This window comes from Triticum aestivum, chromosome 2B (genome assembly GCF_018294505.1).
Source record: "Triticum aestivum cultivar Chinese Spring chromosome 2B, IWGSC CS RefSeq v2.1, whole genome shotgun sequence".
NCBI classification, from domain to species: domain Eukaryota; kingdom Viridiplantae; phylum Streptophyta; class Magnoliopsida; order Poales; family Poaceae; genus Triticum; species Triticum aestivum.
In genome coordinates this window covers 630796252-630818119 of record NC_057798.1, presented here as the reverse complement: position 1 = coordinate 630818119, position 21868 = coordinate 630796252, and the positions used below count along the sequence as shown (strand labels likewise).

Sequence of the window (21868 nt, the reverse complement as noted above, 5' to 3'; positions counted from 1 at the left end):
AAATAACAGGGAGTTGGCAAGGCCATCACGGTGGGACCGAGATCCACATCGGTGCATCTGGTTTGTTAGGGTTTGGCTGTGGCAGTTTCCAGATAAACTCGGTGGGTCCGGATATGTAGGAATCGATGGGACCGAGTTGGCATGTAGGGTTTTGCACAAATTTGGATAGAGAAGGTGATGTAGAATTTTGGAGCAATACCACTAAGCACTTGAGCAATCAGATCATCATCAAAATCTCATCCCCTTTTAATAGTATTGGCTTTCATATGGACTCAATGTGATCTTGGATCACTTAACCAAAAATGTAGAGTCTTGAGCTTTTGCCAATCCATATCCTTAGCATTTTGAGAGGGTCCACATCATCATGTCCTTGCCACTCCATCGTTGGAGTTATCTGAAATATTCTAGGTAAAACCATTAGTCCAACAATATGTATGTTGACATTGATTACCAAAACCACTAAGGGAGCAAATGTGCCTTCACCACTACAAGAGCAAAGTGGAACCAAGAGGGGAGCCAGTGACACTGAATCTAGGATCACATGATTGAAGAGGTACTCAATGCCATCTACTAGTTGTGCTCGTTCCTTGTAAAACATCAGTAATTGGTAAGTAGAAGTTGTAGTTCTGCCGAGCAAGTATCAATCAGAGGTAGCTTAATGTAACCTTCTTCGTATAAGTTAAAGATACTTACATCTGCGGTGGCGGATTCAGAGAGTGTGATTTACGGTTGCAAAACATTTTTGTATGTCTGAACAGTAGAGGTAAAATCCTAGTGTCGTCCAAACATGAAACTTGGATTTGAAATCTAGGTTTTTCCAAATTAAATCCTAATAGATGTTTCATTTCATTTCATTTCTACCAAATGAAATGAAATCAGGGAAGCCAAATGAGCTGTAACAATTTTTGGGTTTCTAGGGTTGCTACCCGATTTAGTGTTCAGGTTTTCTAAGTTCAGACTATACGGGTTTGCCTTCGGGATTTTCGGTTCAGGCTTCAGGTGTCGTTTTTATGCCCAACATGACTCATAGCATGCATGACTCATAGCATACCCCAACTTAAAAATGTGACAAATTGCAATCTTAGCTCAAATGGTTATGTTTCCCGTGGTGGTGAAACCAGTCCACCAGGATTCAAGTTCTAAAGTTAACACTCATGCTCGCATTTTCCTAATTTGATTTCGACAGTGTTCGTTCAGCGGGAGAAGATGTTCTCGTCGACTATGAAGACGTCTGTAGTGTGTGCGTTTATAGAGATGAGTGTATATGCGCATGTCCCCAACCACGGGTGGAGTGAAATCAAAAATAAAATAAAATCAGTAACTGAAAGAATAAATAAAAATGCAGTTGATGCCTTCGCAGAGACGAACCCTGAATTTTTCAGGCTCCAACCCCAATTCAACACTTCCCCTGCCCGCCGCAGGCACCCGCAGTCAACACCTACTACGCCGCTAACCTGTCCAGCGCCTCCACCTCCTCCCTTCCGGCTAGGCATTCCGTGGAGCACCAGCCCCCGACCGACCACCGCCGCCGCAGCCATGCTCCTCACGAAGCCCCAGCTCTCTTCCTCCCTGCTCGCATCCACGCCGCTCTTTAACCCCACATCCAATCCCAACCACGCCAGGCCAATCGCCGCCTCCCCCTCCCCCCGCCGCCGCCTCCGCATCTCGCCGGGGGCGACGGCGCTCAGCCGCGTCGACGTGCTCTCGGAGGCGCTCCCCTTCATCCAGCGCTTCAAGGGCAAGACGGTGGTGGTCAAGTACGGCGGCGCCGCGATGAAGTCCCCCGAGCTCCAGTCCTCCGTGATCCGCGACCTCGTCCTCCTCTCCTGCGTCGGCCTCCGCCCCATCCTCGTCCACGGCGGCGGGCCCGAGATCAACTCCTGGCTGCTCCGCGTCGGCGTCGAGCCGCAGTTCCGCAACGGCCTCCGCGTCACCGACGCGCTCACCATGGAGGTCGTCGAGATGGTGCTCGTTGGCAAGGTCAACAAGAATCTCGTCTCCCTCATCAACCTCGCCGGCGGCACCGCCGTCGGCCTCTGCGGCAAGGACGCGCGCCTCATCACCGCGCGCCCCTCCCCCAACGCCGCAGCCCTTGGCTTCGTTGGCGAAGTCGCGCGGGTGGACGCCACGGTCCTCCACCCCATCATCGCCTCTGGCCACATCCCGGTCATTGCCACCGTTGCCGCCGACGAGACAGGGCAGGCCTACAACATCAACGCGGATACGGCGGCAGGTGAGATCGCCGCTGCGGTAGGCGCCGAGAAATTGCTACTGCTCACAGATGTGTCTGGGATACTGGCGGACCGTAATGACCCTGGGAGCCTGGTGAAGGAGATTGATATCTCTGGGGTGCGGCAGATGGTATCTGATGGGCAGGTAGCTGGTGGAATGATCCCAAAGGTGGAGTGCTGCGTGCGAGCTCTCGCCCAGGGTGTGCACACTGCAAGTATCATCGATGGGCGTGTCCCGCACTCGCTGTTGCTCGAGATTCTCACAGATGAGGGCACTGGCACAATGATCACTGGCTAAGGTGTACAATGCCTCCTTGGTACTTCCTTATGCCTTTCTGTTCATACTGCCAATCTGCCATGTAATTTATGCCAATGTAGCCTTACCTCATGATTGCAATAAGAGTACCTTCCTGACATTTGTGAACTGTAGGAGAGTAATACTGACTGAGGTTACATTTTATTTAAATAAAGCTGCTTTTGTTGGGCTGTGGTATGAGTTTTTGTCTAGCAAAGCAAGAATAGTAGCATCTGTGCCATTTCTTTTCTTAGTGATAAGCATAGTTTTGCAATTCTGCATGACTGTAAAATCTTCCTTTTTTAAGTGTAGTTCAAGATTTCCTATGGGATTCAGTTGCAAAGATGTAAACTGATGCGTCACATATGTACTTGAACACATCTTGAAAATTGATGTGATTCATGGGAAAACCTAGAATAGAAAATGGGTAGCTGGTGATTTCAGTAAGCTCCAATTTTTTTATTTTTTTGCGGGAAGTAAGCTCCGATTAGCAATGTTGCACAAAAATATAAACTTTGCTTTGAAGCCACTTAATGATAAAATCGTAAGCTTAGAAATATTATGCACAAGTATTGTTTGGAACACTAATAGTGCTTGTGAGCCTTTTTACGCATTCCTGTCTGTCAAACTTTGATGGCACAATAAAAGGAAAACTAGATATAAAGCCATCCATTACTAGGACCTCTTGCAGTCTTACCGAAGCTAACCAAATTATAGTTTCCATGCCATGACATTCATGATCTCAACATGTTTAGTGTCAACATTTCTGTAGAAACAATGGTACCAACTGCAGTGTTTCACACAAGTCATTTCTTCATTCACATTTCACATATTTTTAGTGATCATTTCAGGTAATACAAGAGCTAAACTTTGCCTCTCTTTTTTTTTGCTCTTGACTTCACTACCCCATCATTCCAATTCCAATTAAAACAGCTACATTTTAGCATAGTACTAGCATTTAGCTCAAGTTTACGTAGTATTCTGGCTTGGGTTTATCCTTTATAGGTTGCTAAAAGGATATAGAATCTTTCTCTTACTGAAGGAATTGAGTAAATGTTATTCCATGCTTGATTGAAGTCACCAAATGATATATTTCAGTTATGCACTTCTTTCCTTTTGATAGAGCTACTTGTCTTGTTATAGCCTTGTCTGAGAGGCAGGTAAATTACATTCTTTACAATTTGATGAGTTCTGTCTCATTTTTCTCACTACAGTTGATGCTTATGGTACACCTGTCTATGAAACTAAGAACACTCAAAAACATCTTTTCAGTAATAATTAACTACTCACTGCAACAGATAAAAATAGGTGGCGGGGGTGATTTACCATCTCTAAACCTTATTGAGAGCCAAAAAGAGTATGGCTGGAGTAGTCTTGTCAATAAGCATCGACTGACCTGCAACTGCATTTACCCACTGACCAGCTACACGTTTTCATTCTGAAGGCCTCTTAACTTCAGCAGAAGGCCTTCCCTTTCCCTGGTCTTTGGCAAATACTGTATTAATCATGAAAGATCCTAGTAATAAAAGATACAAGCACCAGCACTTTCTCCATTATATCCACCTTGTCACTGCAGTAGTAAAATAATATAATCAGTGTGTTACGCTATCTTAACATAGAGAACGTTTAACATTCTTCTGTTAACTTTCTCCTGGGATGTCCACTGATAGGGCATTGGGCCCTTGTAACTATCACCTCCTAGGAGGTTTGTACTCTCTCATCTTTTCAATGCAGTGAAACTCAAAGATCCTTTTGCGTTTTCTTGAAAAAAAAACATAGAGAACATTTAACATTCTTCTGTTAACACACTGCTGTTAAATTTCACATGTCCTGCCGAGGCTGCTCCTACCATTGTATCCATGCACAGCGCCTACTTTTACTTTCTCTAGCATTCAGATTTACCTTTTTTCATATATTTTAGAACTGGTGTTGAAAAGAAACTATGGGTACATAACCTGCTTTAAGGTTGTGAAAATTGGAATGGAACAGTTTACAAGTGAACTGTGGTTTTGCTTATCACCAGACTAATACATCTGCTATTTGTGTCCAGTATATACTGCTAAGTGTTTTTTTTGGAGAGGGGGGGGGGGGGGGGGGGGATATACTGGTTAGAGTTGTTCCATTATTCTATCCCTATGTTCAGTGGGCTGCTTGCTAGTGATACCTTTTGGTGGTAAGCATTGAATCTTACAAAAAAGATCCATCCCACTGATCGACATTGGTTTTTGAGAATTCCTTCTGTGCCACCGAGTAACACTACAATCCCTGATTTGCCACCGAATAAAAAAAATTTGCCAGAAGAAGAGCAACTCCTTATTCCTTCCATGCCATCAAATTTTGAGTTTTCATCCTTGCATACCATTAGTGCGACCATGTTGACAGTCTGGTATCTATTTGTCCGCGCACTAGACAAGGGGACAATGATGGTGCTGATGCCATAGAAGGAAGAAAGATTCTAAACCTATTGACATGGAAGTATAGGGTTTTGTTGGTAAATCATGAAATGGAGTTATTCAGTCGTAAAATGGTTTTTTTCTGGCATTCACCTATTTCAGTCTGAACTTGCAGTGATGTACTGTTGGTCGAGAATAAAAGAAGTTCATTTATTCGCAGCTTTCACTTTATATTTTTTTTTCATGTGAACTAAAACCACGGGTGCAATATCCATTCTACTTGGAACTCTTTCTAGGAATTTCTAAGCTAAAGCCTTGACCTACTCTTTTCTTTTCTTTCAGGTTCTTGTAAAATTTAAAGCGCCAGCCCAGGCGCAGAGCTAAGTGCAGCGTGATGGATGGAACTGCAGAAACCAAGTGGATGGGGAAAAGGACTTCGATTGAGCACCGCTACGTCAAGGTCCAATTATGCTAGCCATGAGGATGCGGGAGACTGGGATGGGTTTCATTCTTCTCGTCGGTTTCGACCACCATGTTGTCATGGGCATAGCATAGTGAACTCCACTCACAGCTAAAAAGGAACGGTGCCTGCCTTCTTTTCAGTATCTAATTACCGCATTCGTCGGAACTCTTCCGCTGCTGCATCTAATTTGTTGGACAGGGATATGCTGGGAAAACGAAGAGCAAATCTGTGCCCACTGTGCTGGTCGCTGCAGAATCTATTCCCCATTATGTTGCCTGTTTGCTTTTCTTGTGTGATACTGAATAATACTGGCGTGCATCGTTTACCAGCATTGTTTATTTTGTGTTTAGGGTATTGTTTATTGCCTGTTCTAGTGTCATGCGTCGACCACTTGTAGTCTTTGTTACCTTCCGACCTGTGGAGCGTTTCGAGCTTCCCTTGATTTTTCATCTCTGCATTGCATGTGGTCTGCTCATTTTGGTCAGTCGAGGCAGGTGGTAAAGTTTTACATTTACTATGAAATCACTTGGGGCTATGTGCCTGTCTGTCCATGGCTGGTACGTCGTTCGGTGCTGCAATTCCATCAGATTTGCACTTGTCAAAGTGTGTATCACGTTCTTCACAAATTAAACTTGGGTCTAAGCATCTGTTCCGAGGCCACGTGGCGCAGGGAATCGTCTCGTCGTATTGCCTGGTGCTAATGGTGTGTGTTCAGTTTCCTCAAGCGAAGATGCCAATACGCTCGAGACAGGAGGGTAGGGAGGACTGGATCTTAAGCAGCCTAGTGGAACTGATCAACGACAGCGAGTGGTTCTTTGTTTATGTGTAGATGTCCAAAATTCTGTGCTTATCAGGATTATTGCGACCTTAATTAGTCAGTCAGTACTGTGATGTTCCAATGGAGAATAAGCAGAGGCACCACTGGCAAATTTGTTCGACGCAAACGGATAACCGCATTTCGTGACTGTGCCAACGAACACCCCTTGGATTCCACTCCAGAAATAACAACGATTCCCTGCCCAAAACCCTCCAAAACGCCTCACAAAACCATTGGCGCTCGCTCCAAACTCCTACTCCTATACCATCTGATGTTTATAGTACTATTGAACGTCGATTCTTCCCATCAAGAAAGTGAGCTCGTTGCAATTATACATATTAGACGAGACAAAAATGAAGTCTTCCAAAGGCCAAAAGGCGCAACTTGTCACTCTTGTGAGTTGCGGAAGTACCAGCGAGCGTTATTATAGGCTACAAACCACCACAAGGAACCAAGTAACCAGCGACCGAAAGAGACCAACGCCAAAGCATGGCGATATGCGCGATCGCGACCATGCACGCCGTCGTGCACCACGGCTACCACCCTCCTCTCCACGCCCCGCCACCGCGCCGGCTCGTCCGCGCCGCCGTCCGCGGCACGGCCGGCGCCACCGCTGCCACGGCGACGGAGCCAGACACGCTGTCGTCGGCGTTCTGGGACTACAACCTCCTCTTCCGGTCACAGCGCGCCGAGACGTCCGCCCCCGTGCAGCTCCGCGTCACCGAGGGCGCCATCCCGCCGGACTTCCCGGCCGGCACCTACTACCTCGCCGGGCCCGGCATGTTCTCCGACGACCACGGCTCCATCGTCCACCCGCTCGACGGCCACGGCTACCTCCGCTCCTTCCGCTTCCACCCTGACGACGGCGTCCACTACGCCGCACGGTACGCTACGCACTACTAAGCAGGCCAGCCACCGTGCTACCGAGGGAATTTGGCGGCGCGTAATGTCGTGCACCGACGATCGCGGTGTGGGTTTATATAGCACGTGTATGTGCAGGTACGTGGAGACGGCGGCGAAGACGGAGGAGAAGGGGGACGGCGCGTCGTGGAGGTTCACGCACCGGGGCCCCTTCTCGGTGCTGCAGGGCGGGCACAGGGTGGGCAACGTGAAGGTGATGAAGAACGTGGCCAACACCAGCGTGCTCTGGTGGGGCGGCCGGCTGCTCTGCCTCTGGGAGGGCGGCATGCCGTACGAGCTCGACCCCAAGACGCTGGAGACCGTCGGCCCGTTCGACCTGCTCGCGCTAGGCGACCGCGCCGACGGGGCGTCCCCTGCGCGGCGCCGCCTGGGGCACCGCCGGCGGCCCTGGCTGGCGGAGGCCGGGCTCGACGTGGCCACCCGCCTGCTGCGCCCCGTTCTCAGTGGTGCGTGCTGTTCACTTTGAGACATAGACTAGTTGTTGCGCACCGAGCGTGGATGATCTGACGTTTGTGCGCCGGCCCGGTCGCCATTATCCCGTGCAGGCGTGTTCAGCATGCCGCCCAAGCGGCTGCTGGCGCACTACAAGGTCGACCCCAAGCGCAACCGGCTGCTCATGGTGGCCTGCAACGCCGAGGACATGCTCCTCCCGCGGGCCAACTTCACTTTCTACGGTCTGCAGCACCTCTCCCCTTCAGACCAAATCGGTGTCGTCCACCGTACCCACGCACTCACTCACCGGTGTAACTTCACTGATGGCACGCAGAGTTCGACGCGGGCTTCAGGCTGGTGCAGAGGCGGGAGTTCGTCCTGCCGGCGCACCTCATGATCCACGACTGGGCCTTCACCGACTCCCACTACGTCGTCCTCGGCAACAGGATCAGGCTCGACATCCCGGGGTCGATGCTGGCCATGACGGGGACGCACCCCATGATCGCGGCGCTGGCGCTGGACCCGAGCAGCCGGACCACGCCGGTCTACCTGCTGCCGCGCTCCACGGAGGCCGTGGCCAGCGGCCGCGACTGGACCGTGCCCGTCGAGGCGCCGTCGCAGATGTGGTCGCTGCACGTCGGCAACGCCTTCGAGGAGGACAACGGCCGCGGCGGCCTCGACCTGCACCTGCACATGTCGGGCTGCTCCTACGACTGGTTCCATTTCCACAGGATGTTCGGTAACGTCGTCGGCATGGCGCCAAACATTCAGTTGATCTTCGTCTGCATTTTTACTATTGCGGGCGCGATGATGATCCGGTGACTGACATATCTGTGCTGCGATGATGCAATTCTCACAGGTTACAACTGGAAGAACAAGAAGCTGGACCCTTCCTTCATGAACGCCGTAAAGACCAAGGAAATGCTGCCTCGCCTCGTGAAGGTGAACGAATGCTTGTTTTAGCAATCATAATTCAAACTGTTGTCAAATTTCAGCAGGTTTCGGTTAAATTTGAGTCCTGTTCGAACTGCTTGTTCGGGCCTATGACAATCTGACTGCTAATTTCAGAAATTTTATCTTGTCAAACGCAGGTGGCAATTGAGCTCGACAAGAGAGGAGGAGCATACCGGAGATGCACCGTGAAGAGATTGTCCGATCAGTGGAACAGACCGGCAGACTTCCCCGCGATAAATCCAGGCTATGCCAACAAGAGGAATAGGTTCATTTACGCGGGTGCTGCCTCCGGTTCTCGCAAACTACTCCCATATTTTCCGTTTGACAGTGTGGTGAAGGTCGATGTCTCGAATGGGTCAGCGAGGCGCTGGTCATCCGAGGGGCGCAAGTTCGTCGGGGAGCCGATCTTCATCCCCACCGGCGGTGGGGAGGAGGATCACGGCTATGTTCTTCTTGTAGAGGTAAATACATATGTCCTGTCAGTTCATACAAAACTCTTAGGAGTTATTATTGGAACTCAATAACTTCCAAAGATTCCAGGCGTTTCAAACATCAGCATCATTTGACGCCCCCCATCTCCTTTTGCAGTATGCAGTATCCGAGGACAGATGTAACCTGGTGGTGTTGGATGCAAGAAAGATAGGGAAAAGAGGCGCACTTGTGGCAAAACTTGAAGTGCCAAAGCACCTCACCTTCCCAATGGGATTCCATGGGTTTTGGGCTGATGAATGAATGGCAAAAATCGCAGCCACCGACTCTGAAAAGCAATTGTCAGGCTCCCAAAACTGGGCAAAAATCTGATCGATTTTGATAGGAGCGTAAAATATATGTATATCCTGAAGGATCCCATATCCTGATCCGTTCTTATACAACAACCATTCGTAGGAGCTTGCGAAATCTTGCATCACTGATGAACCGTTCGTACTGCATTTATTTCACAGCAGGATAACAAGCATGACAGATGCAGTTGATATGAACTATGGATGATTAACACAATTATTACCACAACCGACAGAGTAAACATATTGAATTTCCACTGAGATTGTAACACCACGGCAACTTCTAATGTTCTAGACATGGAAACTAAGACGGACACTGTCCCTGATCACAACCATAACAAACCCAAACGAAATCACTAGGACTATAACTGATCCTGTACAATACTAACCCCCAAGTGTGAAGTCGACGAATTGTTGTGCTCACTTTATGCGAGCTATTGTTACGACGATGAAGACGAACACCGAGAGCATGAAGGACATTCTCACTACATCGTCAGAGAAATCGTAGTCCATGCTCTGGGCCTGGAAGAGCGTGTGCACGAGCTGAAGTATCTTCTCAAGGAACTCCTTGATCTTCGCCTGGGTGTTCTCCAGGACCCATTGCATCATTCCAGGAGGAGCACTAGAGCTCCCCTTGTTATCAGTTTCCTTAGCTGAAAAGTAGGATAACTTGCATTAGGTGCAGATCCACCCAACATAATAGATACGACTTTGACGGAACAGCTAAATAAGGTACTCCCTCCGATCCATATTAATTGTCGCTGATTTAGTACAACTTTGTAATTTGTACTAAATCAGCGTCAATTAATATGGATCGGAGGGAGTACTGAAGTTGATAAAGTTTGACGGCAACTATCAAAAGGTTATCTTTCATCCACGTCAAGTCAATATAAAGATGTACATACAAAGATCATTAAGAAGGGTCACGTACCATCCTGGAAGGATTTCTTAAATTCTTGCACTACCTCATTGTTCATGACAGCGTCCCATACAGCCTTATCAGTTGACAAGGCCATAACCATTTTCTGCATCGAGGGAGAAAAAAGTCAGAGCAAAGAAGAAAAAATAGTGATTTTTGGTCAATATTTCGTGGCACTGAGAAATTTGAGACTCTTCTATGCATAAATACCATTCAATGAATGAAATCAAGCAGTATTCACCTGAACAGAGGCATCTTCTTTCAACAGCTGGAATGCATCCAGTACATTTTGATGTTCCCTTGTCATAAGAGCAGTTGAGTTAAGTGCAAGTGTGCCAGGTTCAGTGCAATCGTCTAATCCAATGTTGGATGGAGAATTCCCTAAGTTGGCTATTTGGATGGTTTGCTTCTCGGATGCATCAGAATCGGCAGCAAAATAGTTAACAAACATCCCAGATGAAGAGAGTCCTGCGACGGGCAGTGCGAGCGCTTGTAACTCGAGTGCATCAGATTCCACACCCGAAGGATTCTCAAATACCCTGCATACGACAGAGTTTTGTTTAATTTGTTCAGATAGAACATGTAAAACCCAGATACCATCAATTAAACTACTACAGAGCGGACAAGCTTTAAGTAATGGCAACAAAGGAGAGTGGGTTGCAGGCTATGATTAAGCAATGGCGGAGTGCATAAACTGCAATTGGTGCATAATCATGGAAGTGGATCCAACTGAACTTTGTAGCATGATAACAATTGGGCGCACACCCTTTAACAGATGAAAAAATACAAGGAAGAGTAATCTGCAAGGAAAGTAGCATGGCTGGAGCTGTGCCCATGACATAAACGTGATAAATCACGGGAAAATATCCATCTAAATTCCAGAACAATCACAAGACTAAAATAAACAGCAAGTAATAATTGTTCAAGACAGTTCCGATCTCCCAATCATACGGCGACGATGAACTGATCATCAGCAACATAACGTACAAAAAATAATATTCGATCAATCTAAGTGGATGCTTTTTAAGATTCTTGTTTGGAAAATCAGTTGATAGATTAAGCATAAATCTTACTGCTGGATGCTGGCGACGGCGGCGTGGACCTCCTCATCTGTAGGCGGGGCGTCGAACGTCGCCTCGTCCCCGCCCGCCGGCCACTCGTTCGCGTAAACCGCTGTCTCCTCCTCTGCCCCCACGGCCTTATCCCGGACGGCCAAGAACTCCTCCAGCCCCTCCTCGCCGTCGAGCCGCAGCTTGATGGAATCCCAGCCGGCGACGGAGGCGATGGAGACAGTCGGCGGCGGCGGAGAAGTGGTGCGCAGAGAGAGCCCTCCGTTGCGCGCGCCGGTGGGGTAGGTGGGGGCGTGGCCGATGCCGCCGCGTCCGGCGAGGCGGACCTGGTGCTTGCTCGGCGGGTTGCTGCTCATGGCGGCGCCGAGGAACCTGACGGACGAGTCGGCTCCCCTCCAGCTGTTCTCCCGCCTCCTGTACACGACGTGGACCACCATGGCTGGACCTCACCGCTGCCGCCGCCGCCGCTCGCCGCGCTTTCCCCTCGCCCGAGGTTTGTTTACGAGGAGGCCGAGTTGGTTAGCGGCGATGGTTGAAGCAACCGGTTTGTTTGGGTATTTACGCGGTGTCCTCGGTTAATTTATCTCCTTGGCGTTCCTTTTGGAACTTGGAAGGAGATTCTGCGATAAATATTTGCTGTTAAGATGTCTTTTCAACCATAAATATTTTATCTGATGCCGTAAGGTGTTTTCATTTGCGTGGAGTGTAATATGCGAGCAAATCCACGTCGGCTGTTCTTTTCGATTGGTTAATGCGCTCTGTGATAACGACCCCTGCGTGCCGCCCAAGATTTTCTGCCACCTTGTTATGTGCTCCTACTACTTTATATGTACTACTAGGAAAATTAGAGGTGCAAGAGCATATTTCAAGAGTCTCTCCCAAAAAACTCATCCGACGAGTCCAAAGAAATATATCCTTCCATAAGTGTTGTTGGGGCTTTTTAAACAATTTAAGGATGATTTAAAGGTGAGGTATTTTTTTCAGAATTTCAATAATCTCTTTTCGAATACTAAATCTGACCTTGAGGCTTTACTTGTCAATGTGTGATGTCATTCTCTCTCTTTCTTCGGCGTTGGCGACAACGCACAGGCCGGCGGACGGGCGGGGGCGACTGGCGGTGGTACTCGGGGGGTGGCGGCGTGATGGGCTCCAACAACAATCGACGGCAATGGTTGACAGTGGCGGCGCGGTGGTCTTCGGCGGTGACTGGCAGGGTGGCGCACTGGTCTCCTGTGGCGGACTTTGACGGCAATGGCCATGCGTTGATGTGATATTTTTTTGGGAGCCAAAAAAATTAATATATGGAAGGAGATGAGCTGATTACTAAAACATTCTAATAATTTACCGAGGAATCAAAATCCATCAAAGCATGTTTGTTGGCTCAACTTTCTAATAAAAAAATTTCCAGGGAAAAGAAGCCTCTTCGAAATGGAAAGTCCCTAATGCTCGCAAGCTCAAATGAGTTTGCTATGAACAGTAAATTTGGTTTTTTCTGAAATAATTCAAACAATTCTGAATTTTTTGTGTGGCAAATTTTTTTTGCGAAAAAACTTCCGATCTATTAATCATCAATCATGGCGGTACAACGAATAATTCAAACAATTCTGAATTTTTTGTGTGGCAAACTTTAAAAAATGTTTTGAGAGCTTGCAAATTTTCATGTTGAAATGATATTTGTGGAAGTCACGGTATGATAAAAAAAATCAACACTCCAAAATGCTTTGGAAAAATGCACTTTTGTAGCATGTATTTTGTCTTTTTGGCCATGATTTCCACGAATGTGATAAATTTGCAAGCATTTAAATATTTGTCAATGCTCTGCAAAAAAATCTAGTAAAACAATTTCTTTTACAATTACTAGTACAAATGCCCGTGCGTTGCACCGGGCAAAGAATTAAATATAACATGCTCCATGTGCCATTATGCGACACTTTTTTAATCTGATCAAACCTTAAAAATAAGGTTACACTGAGTATTTCTTTTTGGACCATGAAATTTTTATGTACCTTAACAATGTTTATCATGACCTATTTCAGCTCCTCATTTTCATTTCATCCTATGAAACAGTAGTTGTGTATGGAATATTCTTTCAATAAACATGATCATTTTTGTACTTTGAGAAGGTGTTTTTTCAGATTTTCAGGAATATTTTGAAGATGGAATTATTTTTATGGCGACGGTCATTTTTTGGAATATTATAGTTCATGTCTTTTTTATTTTACACTGTTTTTTTGGGTTTGGTCCATTAAGAGTGGAGGGTGTTTATTGCTAGCAGCTAGCTCAGAGTCGTCGCTGCTTCTTGGTGCGTCCTACTATGCTAGTCACCGCTCATTTGGTCTTGTCTCAAATACCTATGTATGTAGCCAACAATCAGAAAGAGAGAGAAGAAAACGTGTCTCGTACCTCTCCCTACTCAGATTTCAAATAATCCCCATTCTCCAACCTAGTTGCACTGTTGAAGATGACGGCGGCAAGCGATTGCATTCCCCATGCACCGCCTGCGATGGCGTTCCCGGCGCTCACCTTCTCGCCCTTCCCCCTCCATCTCGCTGTCACGCGGTGCCGGGTCCACGTGCTCGTCGTGGCTGTGGCCGCGGACCAGACCCCTCCGCCCCCATAGGCCTCCCCCTCCGAGCCGGCGAACAGCCTGAGCCGGCTCCTCCGGGAGCTCGGGCAGCGGAAGAAGGTTGCGGGTTTTTGTCCACCATTCATAAACAATTATAAAAAGTAAAAATAAATCACACGTGAAGAAAATAGATGAAGATGATCTACATGGCTTCTTCTAGTATTAGGTAGTAGCAAAATAAGAAAGCAGTATCCCGCAAAAAAATAATTAAAAATAAAACAGGAAAGCAGTATATACAATGTGTACTGAAACAACACGTTTGTTCTGAAGAGAGAAGCTACGGGAGGAGCCGAGGAAGGACGACGACCGGACCTAGGCCCCGCTGCTGGTGGTGGCGTGGCGGTACCCTCCACAGCTGGGCGGCCCGGCGCGGCGGCTCCCGCAGCAGCTTGGCGGCTCTTGCTGCTGACGGCGCGGCGGACCGGTGGCTCCCGCTGCAACTCGGAGCTGCCGATGGCACCCTCGTTACTCCAGCTGGTAAAACCCAACTTCCTCCAGTGATTGATGGTTGTGTGAGCTCGTTGCCACGCCCGTAATAGCCATGGCTGGACGAACATACTGATACTAATTACCGTAGCAGCTGGTCATGCTTCATTCTGGGTACATTGACTTAAATTGTATTATACACTGAAAAATGTTTAGATGCCGATGAGCATTTTCTAACTATAACCAGAGATGATTTTGAGTTCCATCTTTTCCTGGATCTCCTCTAAGTCATATGGTGGAGGATCTAAATATATGTTGTGTATCCTGGCATATGCACTTCGGTGGAATTTGACAACATATAACGAATTGATAGATAAAAAAAATAAGCAGGCAACATATGTCCACTTAGTACATGGAAGAGACAGAATATCACACAAAAATCTACCTGTAAAAAAAAATATCCCACAAAAAATCATGAAGTGATGTCACAAAAAGGTTGTTCAGTTCAAATGACATGACAAATTAATCCGAGTTTACATCAAGCAAAATAATAATTCTTCCGAGTCAATGTCTTAGAAATCGACAAAATTGAACACCTCTCAGAATTTAAAATAGCAACTCAATGCACTAAATATAGAGCTTGTTCCTCTTTGGAGTCCACAATTGTGAACGTACTTCCTTGGTGATGGCGGCCCTTCCTTTGTGCCGCTCACAATTGTCGGGGCACCATTCCTAAGTCTTGAGATTCCTCCACTGGAATGTTTGAACGTTAATTATTTGTAAGGAGGTTAAATTACAATCTATGTGACATTCATAGTAGCCTCCTAGCCATGTCAACAAAAGGAATAAGTGAATACAAACAGCATAAGGATAAGCTATGCATGGATGCTATAAATTACATGGATGATCAAATGGTGAAAGCAATTGTAGAGAAGCAATATAGGAACATGTGTCCATCTTCTCCTAGGATTTTAGATAAACTTTTGTGATGTCATTCCCTTGGCCACTAAGTGATATAAGTATCGTCCCTCACACCCCACATGCTGGCCGTCGACAAATGAATCATTCCCAAACACATTATTGTTATCTAGATGTACATTATAAGCACATTGCCTTTCGGTAAGATCTGAGGCGATGTCAAAAACAAATCATTTTATTGCTCTTTCAGCTTGATTGTATAAAAATGTGGAAAATAGTAATGACTTTTTCATTGGCGTTTTGCAGCAATAAAATGGTAGTGGTAGTGTAGAACAGAGACATACAGAGTATATCATGTTTTATTTTCTAAACTTGAAAGGATAATTTATAATGAAGAATAGAAATTCATACAAATGCCTCAATTTTTCAGAACTTCCTCAGAATGAGAGCAGAAGGACGCTTTATTTTTCTTGCATTTGCCGTAGAAAAATTCTTAAATATAGAGCTAAAGCTAGAATTTTGACTTCTAAAATCTGAAGATGACACAAGTGACTGAGTACACATGACACACTGAACGATTAGACCATCCATCATGTACTCGACGCATCGCGAGAGAACGAAAAAAAACACTTGCAACGCATCACATCTATGTCATGATGGATGAGAGATGCGTTTATCAAAAATATAAGTATTTCTGATAATGTACTGTCACAGGGTATGTAGCATGCCATATTTTCTGGGCTGTTTGTCGATTCACAGCCTGCACACATATATGCAGATTGATTTATGTAACAAAAAATTTAGACAGAGAAATGCCATACAAACAGTAACAAAATCACATTAGAAATAAACAGAGTATATGATTTCAGAAGAAAAAATTGTTTGCAATAGCTTTTTCAAATTAAATTAGCAAAAAAAGATACAGTGATCAGTCGATTGTACGTGTGTTAACTGAATGCCATCTTGCAATAGTGACTTCCAGTAACTCTCACTTGCAAAACTCTACATGTTGTAACCATACAACACTATAGTTATGTATTGATTTTAGCAAATAAAGCTATTCTATTAATCGGATGAATCTCCATAATAAAATTTACCATAACCAAATTCTCCATGAATAATTCAGTTCACTTGTCAAGAGAAAGTAAAAAAAACTAAATATGTATAGTATGATTGGAAGATAATAAGAAAAGGGAGCATTAAATATCCCAGGACCAAACTTGCAAGATTTTCAGCTTGAAAGTAAACATACCACTTTCAATACCAACTAAAGTACTCCTGATTCCCTATTCAGTTTAGGTTAGCCGTCAGACCAACCCGAATCGGTGGAGATACAGCAAACCAGAACATAGCCTCTTAAATTAGTTGTTATAAGGTTGTGATTCCATGATGTTATATAGTGTGTGATATAAAAGGCTTCTTCATCATTTCTGAACCCTTGGAAGCCTAATCGTGGCCCTGAAAAATTGTTTAGAACTAACAATAACTGTTACCAAAGGAAAAACGACCTAGAAGTCAAATTCCTGCTTATTGGTTTACTCTGAATCAGAGAAGCAGCAGCAGACTGAGGTTCAGAGAGGAAGCGGAGCAGCAACAGTTTGGGTTCAGAGAAGATTAGGAACAACAGTTCGTTGGAGAAGGAGCGGTACAGCAGTCGAGGGCAGCATCAGAGAGCAGAAGCAGCAGGTTAGGGGCGGCAGCAGAGGATCAGAAGCAGAGATGTGTTCGAGGGAGAAGAAGAGCAGCAGCCAGCGGGCGAGGAGATTCGGTGAAGAACTTGGGGGACACACGACAGCAGAGGTCTTGGAGATGAGCTGCGGTGGCCTTCGCAAGAACCAGAGACCAGCGCCCCTTCGTCTGGTGGTTTTGGCTTTTCTTCCTGACCACCCTCACCGATGTTGGCAGTGTTCAGTGTTCACCTAATCCTAATGTGTCCAAATGTGTTCAATCATAATGCGATGAATTGAGCCACTGCACAACATGCCTGTGAGGGGCGGACGTGTTGAGGAACTTGGTCATGAGAGTCAGTTCAGGACATATGACATCAATAAGGGTTAGCCAGTTCAAGGAACTGGGTCGCAGGAAATATGGGGATGCTACACAAACTTGAAGTACTATAGAATGCAAATATTTTACCATTTCAGAGTGCACATATGTGTTGCAGATGTTTCAAGAAGCATGAGTTTCACATCTGAATAATGTAGATACAGATTAGTAACATGATCAAGAAGGTACCTCACTGCAGCAAAGATGGTCAACATCTCTTTCATCAGTCGAGTCGTTGCTTGCTAGATTTGTTCTTAAGAAGCCAAACTTGCTAGATTTGTTCTTAAGAAGCCAAACGATAACAAATAAAATACTTGCAACTAAATTAGAGATTTAAAAGGACAGGAGAATGAACATAAAAAGTAGTATAGTTCAGAAACAATTAAGTGTGTACTTCCTGTATTAAGTTTGATCCTATGATGATCCATATCACATTGTACACTGCACGAGGGGATCGGTGGTTTATACAAACCACTTAATTGTTCAGAGCAGTAGGTATTCTAACCACATCTCTAATATGTTAGAACCCACAACTAAACCTAGGGTGCTGCTCATAAGGATAATTTCTGTAGTTGCACAGAGAGTGAAGGAGGTCCTTTGGTTGTAGTATGTTTGAATCTTTCTTTGCTAAGATCATGTGTATCCAAATAATTTCCAACTCCCAAACATTTGCTCGGTGATGGACTAAACAAAAAAATGTTTGCAGTTATAAGACATAAATGTTTGTCACATTATTCACATAAAAAGCTACTTTGCAAGCCTATCTTCTTCATATTCAGAGAGCAGATAAATGAAACATTGGAGTTGACGGATATCTAGAAACATACTCCCTCTAACAAATATAGGACATGTTAGATCACTACTTTAGTTATCTATATAAAAGGTCTTATATTTGTTTACAGAGGGAGTACATGATAAGCGAGAACATATACATCATCCAAGAAACTGAATACTTGAGCACTCCCAACTGATGTTTCCTTTGAGGATGTGTGTGCTATTCTGGTCCCAACTTGCATTGTTTTTTTTTGTTGAAATATGAAAGCTCTACCGAAAGCACAACAGGCCAAGCAGATGGCGGTAATAGTATTACCCATTTAAAAATATCCTCCTATAACTGAAATATTTATCTTAGACCTATCCAGCAAACTATGTGTCATGTGTCTTTCATAAAAAATTACCAAAGAAACATTGCAGATCAAGTAAGATAATGTACATTATCTCACATAAAGGAAAGCATCCATCCTTTCATTTGGTCGGCCACCTTTATTTCAGGAAGTATAACCAGGAAATTGATCGTAGTTGTCAGATGCTCATAATTCAATTCATTTTTAATCTGCAAGGCTGTATAAAAGGCTTTTTTTTGCGGGGTTGTATAAAAGGCTCTTGATTAGGCTAGTAGCAGAACTTACTAATGTGTGTGCCCGTCGATCGGCTTGTATGTATCAGTAGATGTCCATACATGCAGGACTATGACTTTGCATATCTATCTGGCATCACAGAATGAATTCATTATCCATCATGCTAGACATTTTGTCAAGAGCCAATGTAATTAATTAAGACGTGCTAGGAGCAAACCTGGAGCTTGAGTCCATCAGCAGGGCGGCCCTGTTTAAGATTCAGGTCAGTAAATCCCCAAGCTCGTTTTTATAACCTTCTGCCTCTTCCTTCGTTGTTGAATCAGCCGATCAATGGACTTGGTCTGCTGTCTAGTCTGTCGATCCATGCTCCCAGTGGCTGTCACTTCCTCAAATAATCAGGCTTCCACAACATCCTGCACCATGGCATGCGCCTCCGCCCTCACATCCACCTTACCCTCTTGTTCCCGGTCAACATATTCAGGCAGTAAAGCATCAACCATGACCTCCTCCCCGGCCTCGCCCGTGTCGCTGTCATCAACGATCTCGACGGCGCGCTCCACCGGCACCTTCGACGTGCCCCCCTTCTTCTCCTCCTCTGTCCAGCATGAAGGCCTGCATCGACGAAGCTCCTGATCAAGGTTTTCTCTCTGATAAATCAAGCAGTCCTAATCTCTCTGAAAAATCCTCAATTTACATGTTATCCTTCCTTCCCAGCCATGGCCAAGACTATACTCCTCCTCCTTTCATTGAAGGGACTTTCTCAGCCATGTCATTTATCTACAATCAGAAAAATCAAGGTAAATAATACAGATTTATTTTCTTCAACAGATAGTATAACATGGAACAATCAGATGGACAGAAAGATGCAGTACTCACAGAAAAGATAAAGCTCATGAACATTGGCTTGGACAAACACACAAACACCTTGTGTGCAAAAATTAACAGAGAACATCCACAAGCTATGACCAGCTAAATCTATCCCTGATGATGAGAAGCATTAGTTGAGGTGGAGGGCAGTGCAGAGGGGAGGGTGAGGTCGCCGGCGAGTGCAACAACGACCGGCTGGTGGTGGGCCTTGTCCTGGATGCGCTGGAGGGGCGTCTCCCTCTAGCACAGGACGAGGAGGCAGGGGACGAGCTATAGGAACTCCATGGTGGAGGTCTTGGCGGGTTCGGCGGCGCCGAATCGGGTAGAGGAGGTGGAGGGAGCGCGGATCCGGGAGGTAGGCGCCGGATCTGGCTGGTGGAGGTCCCATGGCGGCGTTCGAACCTCCGAGGAGAGCTCGAGGACTGGACATCCATGGCGCTGGCGCTGAGCTCCTGGAGAGGAGAGACAAGAAGATTAGAGAGAGAAAAGGCATGGAAGCGGCGGCGTGACCTGGGTGGTCGGCGGCGGCGGCGCCGGTCGCCGGACGACGCGCGAGGGAGGCCAGGGAGGAGGCGCACGGGAGGAGGAGCTCGGGGTCGGGCGCTGGTGGTGACGGCGGCACTCGGGCCTGGGCGGGCCAGATCTGGGCTAGAAACGTTTTTTTCTCACTTTAAAAAGGATCGCGGGTTGAATATCGAAAACCATAGGGACTTTTCTGCAAAATTAGCGACGACGTACGACAAAAACCTTACCTGCTTTATTATTAGGTAAAGATAAAGATAAAGATAAAGATAAAGATAAAGATACTGTTCATTAGAGCTTATTTGAGCTTGAGCTAAGAATAGTCGTGTCCCGTCAAAACGCTCAAATAACAGATACAGATCCATACACAGTTGCTCCCTCCAAACGCGGACTCGTCTCTTGGGGGCGGCGTACGAGACAGAGAGTTTAGCCATGACTCCAAAACCGTAACGCAACACCACACAACAACATTAAAACGTGCATGCGCATAAGTATAGGCCTTCTTTAGTTCATAATATCATAAAAATAAAAAACTTAAGAGAGATGTCCTTTGATTCACATTATATATTTTTTTTATTGAGTTTAGGTTAATGTCTATTTTATTATGAAATGTGAAGCATATTTCTTCATATGAATAGGATTCTATTCCTTACAACCAAATGACTCCAAAGGAATTTGTCCTACATAAATCTTATCCCACCAAATTCCATCGAAATTCCTCCAAACTAAGCAGGCCATATAGATACAGTGCAAAAGAAGAAGGAATTGGTCGACGTGTCTACTATAGTAGTATCAGGAATAGTTTTGCTAAGTCTCAGTACCAAGTCTCAGTAGGCTGAGACTTGGTTACGTCTCAGTTGATGTTATATTTATTTGATATTACATAGAGATCCGTGCAAAATTTTCTTTCTAAATCTTAATCGATCGGGGACCTAACCCCACCCTACTAACACCCTACTAGGAATGGGAACTAGGAAGATACGGACAGGTCGACCTTTTTCCCTGTTTGCATTAACGACCTTGGCTTAAATCACGATGTGGACATGGAAAATTGACACTCGTAAGGCCTTGTTTGGAATGTCGTTTCGTCTCAAATACCCCTGTAGAAAAGATACAGATCTCCGTCCATCGTTTTAATTCCAGCTGAAATCTACAAGTGGCCGGTAAGATACACGTGTAAACTAAATTAACCATCTAAGCTACCCTTAGATCGCAAAAGAAAAACATATTAATGGACCTTTATGATGGTCACATTTATTTATCCATCTTAATGTGACATTTGAGTTGAGTGGGCTTCTTTTCGCCAAAAAAGGAAAAGAAACGGGTATATTTCTCTTATTATTCTTGTGATATGATCTAGTGATACTTTCTAACTTATTTATGTATTTCCCTGATTTTGTTCCTTGGTCTTGATCTTGCCATGTTTTTAGTCCTTATTATTTTCTAGAGTGACAAAGGATGACGTGTCAGCTGACTGGGCAAACAAGCCGAATGCTACAATTAGGGTGTATCAAAACATATCAAGTTCCTAAATATGTTGTGAAGTTATGTCAAATTACATAAAATTGTCTCTATTGGGGAACGTTGAATGGAAAACAAAAAATTCTACACACACGTCAGATCTATCCATCGAGATGCATAGCTACGAGAGGGGCAGAGCATCTACATATCCTTGTAGTTCGCTAAGCAGAAGTGTTTATCAACGTGGTTGATGTAGTCGTACACCTTCACGATCCGTCCTGATCAAGTACCGAACGCACGGCACCTTCGCGTTCAGCACACGTCCAGCTCGATGACGTCCTCACCTTCTCGATCCAGCAAGAAAGGTGAA

The 21868-nt window shown here is 45.5% G+C and overlaps 3 protein-coding genes and 1 long non-coding RNA gene across 8 annotated transcripts; 2 read left to right on the top strand and 2 right to left on the bottom strand.

Moving 5' to 3' along the window:
- Nucleotides 1–1379: 1379 nt before the first annotated feature.
- LOC123046404 (acetylglutamate kinase) lies at nt 1380–5755 on the top strand. Of its 2 annotated transcripts, none has more exons than XM_044469767.1 (2): nt 1380–2548; nt 5262–5755. In XM_044469767.1, exon 1 carries the CDS (start codon nt 1537–1539, stop codon nt 2527–2529), a length of 993 nt encoding a protein of 330 aa, XP_044325702.1. In that variant the 5' UTR covers nt 1380–1536; the 3' UTR covers nt 2530–2548; nt 5262–5755. The 2 variants fall into 2 exon arrangements, with proteins under 2 accessions (XP_044325702.1, XP_044325703.1); XM_044469768.1 differs by having other exon boundaries at nt 1394–2530.
- A 903-nt stretch (nt 5756–6658) lies between these two features.
- Nucleotides 6659–9393, top strand: LOC123046402 (carotenoid cleavage dioxygenase 7, chloroplastic-like). The gene is made up of 7 exons (XM_044469765.1): nt 6659–7083; nt 7199–7566; nt 7666–7794; nt 7887–8291; nt 8412–8494; nt 8644–8967; nt 9095–9393. The coding sequence occupies exons 1-7, from the start codon at nt 6689–6691 to the stop codon at nt 9236–9238; spliced, it is 1848 nt and encodes a 615-aa protein (XP_044325700.1). The 5' UTR covers nt 6659–6688; the 3' UTR covers nt 9239–9393.
- An 80-nt stretch (nt 9394–9473) lies between these two features.
- On the bottom strand, nt 9474–11951 carry LOC123046403 (uncharacterized). Its single transcript, XM_044469766.1, has 4 exons — nt 11278–11951; nt 10446–10743; nt 10217–10310; nt 9474–9938 (listed from the first exon to the last, which is right to left on the bottom strand). Exons 1-4 carry the CDS (start codon nt 11709–11711, stop codon nt 9706–9708), a joined length of 1059 nt encoding a protein of 352 aa, XP_044325701.1. The 5' UTR covers nt 11712–11951; the 3' UTR covers nt 9474–9705.
- A 2850-nt stretch (nt 11952–14801) lies between these two features.
- On the bottom strand, nt 14802–20156 carry LOC123046401 (uncharacterized). Of its 4 annotated transcripts, none has more exons than XR_006422288.1 (6): nt 19525–20156; nt 19343–19425; nt 18866–19260; nt 18700–18773; nt 17480–17974; nt 14802–16004 (listed from the first exon to the last, which is right to left on the bottom strand). It is a non-coding gene; the product is annotated as an uncharacterized lncRNA (long non-coding RNA). The 4 variants fall into 4 exon arrangements; XR_006422290.1 differs by having other exon boundaries at nt 17480–17572; XR_006422289.1 differs by lacking the exon at nt 14802–16004 and having other exon boundaries at nt 17130–17974; nt 18700–18777.
- Nucleotides 20157–21868: the final 1712 nt, after the last annotated feature.

Excerpts from the sequence above, each read along its gene's own strand:
- LOC123046404 (XM_044469767.1), top strand. The coding sequence starts at position 1,537 with ATGCTCCTCACGAAGCCCCAGCTCTCTTCCTCCCTGCTCGCATCCACG.
- LOC123046403 (XM_044469766.1), bottom strand. The coding sequence starts at position 11,711 with ATGGTGGTCCACGTCGTGTACAGGAGGCGGGAGAACAGCTGGAGGGGA. Across the intron at positions 10,744-11,277 it reads GCCGTCGCCAGCATCCAGCA|GGTATTTGAGAATCCTTCGG; the intron begins GTAAGATTTATG and ends TGTCGTATGCAG. Across the intron at positions 10,311-10,445 it reads AAGAAGATGCCTCTGTTCAG|AAAATGGTTATGGCCTTGTC; the intron begins GTGAATACTGCT and ends CCCTCGATGCAG.
- LOC123046402 (XM_044469765.1), top strand. The coding sequence starts at position 6,689 with ATGGCGATATGCGCGATCGCGACCATGCACGCCGTCGTGCACCACGGC. Across the intron at positions 7,084-7,198 it reads GGCGTCCACTACGCCGCACG|GTACGTGGAGACGGCGGCGA; the intron begins GTACGCTACGCA and ends GTGTATGTGCAG. Across the intron at positions 7,567-7,665 it reads GCTGCGCCCCGTTCTCAGTG|GCGTGTTCAGCATGCCGCCC; the intron begins GTGCGTGCTGTT and ends TATCCCGTGCAG.